This window comes from Nicotiana tomentosiformis, chromosome 1 (assembly GCF_000390325.3).
Source record: "Nicotiana tomentosiformis chromosome 1, ASM39032v3, whole genome shotgun sequence".
Lineage (NCBI taxonomy): Eukaryota > Viridiplantae > Streptophyta > Magnoliopsida > Solanales > Solanaceae > Nicotiana > Nicotiana tomentosiformis.
Window position 1 is genome coordinate 47,699,170 of NC_090812.1, and position 8,050 is coordinate 47,707,219.

General features: G+C 33.0%; 2 protein-coding genes across 2 annotated transcripts; both read right to left on the minus strand.

The window, feature by feature from the left end:
- Positions 1 to 348: 348 nt before the first annotated feature.
- Positions 349 to 2,245, minus strand: LOC104093534 (probable methyltransferase At1g29790). Its single transcript, XM_009599289.4, has one exon. It carries the CDS (start codon positions 1,924 to 1,926, stop codon positions 520 to 522), a length of 1,407 nt encoding a protein of 468 aa, XP_009597584.1. The 5' UTR covers positions 1,927 to 2,245; the 3' UTR covers positions 349 to 519.
- Positions 2,246 to 3,608: 1,363 nt separating this feature from the next.
- Positions 3,609 to 4,655, minus strand: LOC104093533 (RING-H2 finger protein ATL67-like). The gene has a single exon (XM_009599288.4). It carries the CDS (start codon positions 4,455 to 4,457, stop codon positions 3,822 to 3,824), a length of 636 nt encoding a protein of 211 aa, XP_009597583.1. The 5' UTR covers positions 4,458 to 4,655; the 3' UTR covers positions 3,609 to 3,821.
- Positions 4,656 to 8,050: the final 3,395 nt, after the last annotated feature.

Here is an 8,050-nt window from a genome sequence, read left to right on the forward strand (position 1 = left end):
GGTAGAGTCAATTTATGATAGATTTACCAATGCGGCAGAAAAATCCATAAGTATGTGTCGGGCCGAAAGTTTCTAAACTAAATTCAAAAACAGAAATAATATTAATATTTAAAGACCAGCCCTGATATGGCCATTTCTGTCAATCACCTGTTCTTAACTTCGTTTGCTTTTAATTTCGAAATGTTAACTAATTCAATGTTACTGTTTTCCTTGTATATTCGAACTAAATTCTCCAGGAAATTAAGATAATTTAAACTACATTAACTTGTAAAATGAATACATCAATCAAGTAAATTATTGCCAATTGCATCTAAAAAATCAGCAGGTAGAAAAGACATATCGGGTTAAATCGCCACAATTATTGGTAGTATTATTACTGACTTTACTTCATCATCTTTTACAGTAAACACCTATGTATCCTATCTAGTGTTGGACCCAAATATATAAAATCGAAAAAAACAATTGCTACTAACAATATTGTATTTTAAATAACTATAATTCATGAATGATACAACAAAGTCATCTGAAAGGTCTAGGTGGTTTTTCTAGGATTGCAGAAAAGAACACTTCCCGATCATTTTTATCCACCTTAGGAACAACAAGCCACTTATGTTGCTTATACCTCAGAATCTTGAATGCTTCTAAATAATCATTCAATTCTTCCTTCAAACAGAAAAAACTATCAATCCATAAAAGCCCACCAGGCCTCAAAACTCTATCAAAATCATACAACACAAAATCCAGCAACACGAAATCAATCCATCCATCAAGAAACCTCGTCGTATGAATCAAATCTAATGTGTTATCGAAAAATGGTAGCCTCTGATTTATGGTTAAGTAAAGAGGAATTAGCCCCCTAAGAGCAATCATCTCGTTAAATGGTGCACCAAGATTTATTGTTGCAGAAACTATAGTGACATTATGTTCCCTCATTCTAGCAGCAAATGTGCCTGTGCCAACACTGAAATCCAGTCCAATTCTGATCTCTCCTGGCTTCAAACTAAGCACTTCTCTTATCAATATATCAGCTGTCATTTTCGAATTCGAGTCTTGATATGAAAGAACAATCCATCTTGGAGATTCATGATGTGTAAGATTGAAACAATCTATGCATTTGGAGAAACCTTTGGCCGTCGAATTTCTAGCCAAACAAGTGAAATTTCTGCATTTGTATTGACTCCATCTAACATTTTTGTCATCAGGTAGTTTCCAAAGGGATTTATTTATAGGGTATGGTTTATTGTACAATTGAGGAGCTCTAGCAAAACATCTTCTTCTTGGTAATGGATCACATCCATGAACCATAAGCTTCTGTGCTAATCTCCAATCGTCGTTACACATTTCGCCGATATCATAATCCATGTACTCTTCAAGCTCTGTCTTCATTGAAAAACAAGCATGACCAATGCTAGTGAATGTACCGTTAGCTCCCATAAAGTTTTGTTTTTTCAACCTGTTTGGTTTAATTCTTACATATTTTCTGATTTCTTCTGTCAAGAAATATTCAGCAGGTCCATTGGACTGTTCTGATTGTTTTGATAAGGAATGTAGTACTGCTCCGGATTCACTATTTTGCAGTAGTGATTTCTGAACTGACTCGACTAGATTTAAAATATCTGCAAGAAAAACTGCTTGTTTTCCAGAGAATGATGTTTCATGATTTGGTAGTTCTCGCAAAATGTCAATTTCATGTTGGATTTTCTGGATTACAGTATCCAGAGTTAAATCAACGTGGTGATCGATTATACAAGAGTTTATGCGATTGTTACAGTTGCAGAAGGAATTTGTAGCTAGAAAAGATCTGAGAGAATAAATTTTGGAAAAACTAGCCATACATATAAGAAGAGCGAGAATACAAAATATGAAGATTAACCTGTGTGTCCCTCTCCATGCTCCCAACTTCTTTATGATATTTGATTTAGGCATCTGTCTTAGAATGAGAGCGATAAATTCCTCTGTTGAAGACTTGGGAATATATTGAAGAAATTATAGTCAAGAGACAAATGATTGGAGCAATATCAAGAATACTTGTATGACTAATTTCCTGATTAATAATCATGGATTTTGATTTAGATATTTCGTAAGAAGATTGATGATATTGAGATCGGAGTCCACATGTTGCATTAACTTATGATGTACTTTTCAGGTTCTTGGGAAGAGTAGTTTTTCCTTATCAGTCGCGTATTCTCAGCAAAAACTTTAAAATTGTCAAGCTACATTATAAAAATGCCTAACCTCATAGTCATGAATACATATTTATGTATATTTTTTTCCAAAAGAATTCCAACTATATGTATATTTCAAGTCAAAGGTCACTCCTGCAGCTTAAAGGCTTCATTTGCTACTGCTCATGGTAGCTTGTTTGTTCTTAATGTCATGTTAGGGAAAGTGGCACTTTTCTTCAACAACAGTACAACACCAATTAAGTAGAGAGTAGAAATGAAGTTTGTAACAAATATAAGAGGCAGAGAATGCCATCTTAGCGAGCGTTTAGACATAGATTTGGTTGAAATTAGAAGAAAAAAAATGAGTTTTTGAAGTGAGATAAAAAATAATTTTTAAAAGTTGAAGTTGCTTTTCGACATAAATTTTACTTAAAAAGGATTTGAAGTTTTATGAGTAGAAAATTTCAAAAACTACTCTAGAACTGTTTTTGAGATTTAAAAATTTTGTTTTCAAAATTTGACAAAAAATGGTTAAAATCTATAAACAAAAGAGATATTTGAAAATAAAATTTGAAAAAAAAAACTGCCAAACGGGAAATTAGATTTCTTAAACTAGCATGACCAACACAAGCTAATAGTGAAAAGTGAAGTGAAGGGAGCTGGAAGCATCTCAATGTAATGGATTATAGTACTAGTAAATAAGCAGACAAAATGAAGTATGAAAGTCAACAAAGCCATCTTTATGTATTGGAAAATAGAAGAGGGACTTGGAAGTAAAGAATATTACTCCATAGTACAAGACAAAATGACACCAATCCCAAAAGTAAATCTTGAAAGTCTTTAAAGAAATGAGAGAAGAAGAAGTAGGAGGTTTTCTTTTAGTAGCTTTAGAGGTATTGGAAAAATAAAAGGCAGAGCGTATCTTCATATCGTTCTATGTGCATAGAAAATATGCATCCACAAAGACCAGCCAAAAAAAAAAAACGGAAGAACCAAAAGTTCAAGTCCCACCTCTTAGCATCTTCATGACTGGAATACACCTTTTTCTTTATTAAGTGTACTTTTGTCACTTAACACTATTGCTGAAAACATGAAGGGATGATTAATATTCAGGTAATATTAGGATTAGAAAAAACTTGGTTTTGGTTTTCCTCTTTGTGCTTTTAATGTGTATGTTTGGATTTAACGTCAGCGACTTTTACAGTATGTCTTGTGAAAATTCTTCTTTTTTAAAGAGCTGGCTTACCAAACCAACTTATTCTTGAAGTAGATTGAAATGAGAATTTGAGCAAAATACTTAGAACTAGATAGAGATCAATCCACCTTTTCCCACATAAAATTGAGGTCAAAATAGTGACGCTGAAAGTTTAATGTGCCAACATTTCTTCCACAAAGATTTCAAGTTAATAACTTGAGAGTGAAAACAGTAACAGGGAGAAGACGTTTGGTACTCAATCATCCATTCTGTGTAATCAAGAAAAAATCATCACAAAAATCACAACTCCAAACTTTCCAACACCTAAAAAACAAACTCAAAGTGATTCAACCCTAATAGTAAAAGGGCAAAAATGAAACTTTTTAATTCCAAAGGTTCTAAACGTAAACAAAACTTTTTACATTTCCAAATTATCAAAAGTCCCACATTCCAACTATATATCATACTCTTCTCCGGCCATCGGAATACTGAGAAAGTGGGACCACCTCCGACAACGGCGTAGATAACGGCGTCGGCAACGGCGAGTTCCGACAAACTGGACATGAAGCATTCAATTTCAGCCACGCGTCAATACACATCACGTGAAAATAATGCTTACAGTCCGGCATCATCCTCAGCATTTCTCCATCCTTGTACTCACACAAGCATATCGGACAATCATTGCCGTTACCGTTACCGTTTCTTTTGGAGTAAACCAACTTAGGGTACGAGTTGATTACGACTTGATCAAGACCCAACGTCGCGTTTTGCGATGAAACGTCGTCGTTTTCTTCATCATCTTCCGCTACGAATATGATACGGGGGAGGTAAATTCCATTTTCACTGTTATTGAGGTTTTGAGAATTGTGTTGGGCTTGACGGCGGCGACGACGAGCGGCGGCGGAACGGCAGCAGATGTAAGAAGCAAGGAGGACAGTCGAGAGGAGAACGAGGAAACCAAGAGCTATGGCAATTGCATAACCGAGGCCGATGGTGCTGAGGTTCTGAGAGAGGGAGTTAGAGTTGGTGGTTGGTGTGGGTGTGATGGTTAGAGGTGGTGGGGGTGGTGGTTGGCGGCGGAAGACGGAGGAGGACATTGGGAAGAGAGAAAAATGGGGTTGAGAAGGTCCATGAGAAAGGGAAGGGGGGGGTTTAGGGGGAGAGAAGGTGGGTGGGTAGATTAACTGCTGGTGCAGCTACGGGCATTTAATAGTGTAGTTTGGAAAACAGAGAAGGTCATTTAATGGACAACATGGGGGTTGATGATGACTTTCGCCTTTGCTTTCTTGCTTACTTGGTTTAGTCTTTGGCTTGACCATGGGTGGGTTGGAAGTCTAATTTATTTTTGGCCATGTATGCATGTTGATTCTACTATTAACTTTTCTTTTTTTCAAAAAAAAAAAAATTTGTTTGGTATTTAAAATGTATTATCTCGACCATAATTCAATTTTATATTCAGAAATACTCTTAAAAATTCGAAAATATTGCGGTATAATATGCTAGAGTTCGAATTTTTTATATATGAGCTTACAACATAATATGCTGAAATTTAATAATGTGTTGGAGTTCCATCATAATATGTTAGAAGTTTATACGCTCAGTTTTATAATCTTGCATATTATGCTTGGACTTTTCGTGTGCTGAAATTCAAACATAATATGCTGGAAGTTTATATGCATGAGCGTCATAATCCAACATATTATGCTCGAATTTTCCGTGTTTCAGCAAAACAATAGCTATTTTTCAATGATTTTGCAAGCGCTGACTATTTTTCAATTATTAGTCCGAAAATTGACTAGCACGTGCTATTTTTACAAGTAAATCGTATCAACATTCGTTTTCAATTCTCGAAATTGAAAAATGTAGTAACTAATAACGAAGAAATTTTAATTATTCCAGCACGTCACCAAGAATAATAAACTATTGATTCAATGGTCAGAGTGTCAAACATATATTATAATCTTGGCTCTATGTGTTCATTGGGATTTGATTAGATACGACATATTTATTGTACAATTAGATCGGATCTAATAAATTATCTACCTTCCTTCTCAAATTTGATTAAATGAGTTGTATAGAAAGAATTTACCTTCATACCATCAACGGCATCCAAAATTTATCAAAAGAGTTACCTATGGTAGACTTTTTTGGTAAACCGACGGTGCAAATAACTATATATATATATATATATATATATATATATATATATATATATATATATATATATATAGTAAAATTTTCTTAACTTGCCAATTCATATTTAATGTACAGACTTACTTGAGTTTGCTTTTAAGTAGCTTGATTAAGTGTATATGAATTTTCTTACAATGTCAATAAAAATTAAACCTCAAAAGAAATGATTTGTTAAGAAGTTTCTGAAAAGGGAATCACATATTTAAAAAGAAGAATTAACCCAAATAGGCGCTCATCCAACCACTTAAACTAAAAATAGCTGGTGGAGGTATAATATATATATATATATATATATATATATATATATATAAAATTTATGTATTATATGTGTATAATTATGTATAATCTATATATATAGCTAGAAAAAGTAAAAAATAAATATGCCCGGCTATTTGTGTAAAGACCCCTATTAAAAAGGGATTTTTACTTACCTATACTACATATGAAATATATTTACCCTCCCTCGTCAAGTTTTAATTTAATTACATGGTCATATACAATTTACCAATTATATACAAATTAGTTTTAAATGAGTATCCCTTGATTGTAGCCTTTTGATTTAGTAAATCCCTAAAAATCCTCACAATTCCTTACTAACCCGGACAAACCTCAATCTTTCTAAAGGATTTTTCTTTTTCTCTCTTTGAAATTAACCCTCTTTGTACACCAATTCTACAAGGTTTTTTCTTTAAAAGCTCATAATTCTCTAACAATGGCGAAGAAAAGGATTAATTTTTTATTGATTTGAATTTTGCCATGGTTGGAGTTTGGAGTTTTTTCGAGCTCCCCCTTTTCTTGTTGGTGTTTCGATGATGGGCTAACAGTAGATGTATATTAATTATTTGGTTGTATTCTTCGAATTGAAATTGTCAATCAATAAATTTTAAAGTTGTTTGACTCTCCACCATTGGCAACCATTAAAAAGTTTCGAAACTTTGAATTTGAATTCAGATTTTCAAAAAATATTATTTGATCGGATTGGGTGTTATTGCAAATGATTGGGAATATTCTATGGAGTTTATATCTCGATTTTGAGAGTATTTGGTGAAGATTAGATTTAATTTAGCTAGATTTTCAGATTAAAATTCGAAGAAGAAGCAGAAGAACACACCACATACAAAATATATTCAAATTATATACAAAATACATACAAAAGACATATTGTATAAAATTTATATAAAAATTATATTTAAGTTGTATGATGTTGTAGTTGTATTTAATTGGGTAAGAATGATGTATGAAAATTATAGATAAGTTGTAAATAAGTTGTATATTGTATAATTAATTGTATGAAAATTATTTTTAGTATGTATGTTGTTGTAGATATATCAAATTTTGTATTAGATTTGTATAAAATTTATTTTTAATTTGTATGTTGTTGTACCATATATTATTCTTTTCTTAAAATAGATAATTATGACAAATAGAGAGAAGAGTTGCGCTAATTATGACTCAAAATAGGTAACACACAACTGAGAGGAGTCTTATTTAGATGGAAGGACAATTCGAACTTCGTTCCCTTCAATTACGCCCTTTTCCAAGCAAAGAATCCCTTAAACTAAGGCACTAATAATAGATTGTATATAAATTGTAAGAAACACTTGTTTAGGGCGGGTAATATGCAAAACTTGCACAATTTTAATAAATAAGTTTCAAATATTGTATAGGAAGGAAAAAAAAATCCAAATTGAATCATAGTTTGTTTCTTAGTTTGAAAATTACCAATATCCATGTTTACCCGTAAAACGGTGCAATTGAATTTATACGTAGTTTCTAGACAAGTGAACTAATTTGATCCTGAAATAATGCAATAATTGAAGAAATATATAATACTTAACCTTAAAATGTAAATGAAACAACACAAATGATAGTTCGGGGAACAAGGTTTCCGGACACAACAATGATGAGATCAAAAAGCGGAAAAGTAAGATTATATTAAGCTTTGTATAGAATGTGGTGTAAGTTTTGCCAGAAAATTTATCATTTACAATGATAACTGGGCTCACTATTTATAGTTGCGTCTATGGAAGGAGGTCCTAGGATAGTGCCCTCCTTTAATGTCAATTATAAGGGTCATTGATGAAGATGTAACGGTGAATATAAATGCCAAATTCTCTGTAACGGATTGTTGCTCTTAATGCTGCATAATATTCCTTATTAAATGCTACCGGGCGCAGAGCATTTAAAACACCTTTATGAACGTTATCTCTTCCGGTGACAAGCGGAATGACTGCGTTCGGTCTTCGCCCATCCCTGTCTAGGGTTCCACATGTCTTTCCTTTAGATGACCACGTGTCATATTATATTTCACCCTATACAATCCGGTTATATAATTTCTTCTTCTTTTTCAACAAGGGATAGGAGGGGAGGGAATAGTGGCAAGGTGATGGAATCATGTAAATGTTATAACATTTTTAAAGAAGAAAATTTCATATCAAGAAGTCTGCGCCAAAATTACTGGCCGATACCATCTTTATTCTCAGTTTCGAATCATTGA

What these genes read in the sequence shown, in the direction of transcription:
- LOC104093534 (XM_009599289.4), bottom strand. Translation starts at nt 1,926, where the DNA reads ATGCCTAAATCAAATATCATAAAGAAGTTGGGAGCATGGAGAGGGACA.
- LOC104093533 (XM_009599288.4), bottom strand. Translation starts at nt 4,457, where the DNA reads ATGTCCTCCTCCGTCTTCCGCCGCCAACCACCACCCCCACCACCTCTA.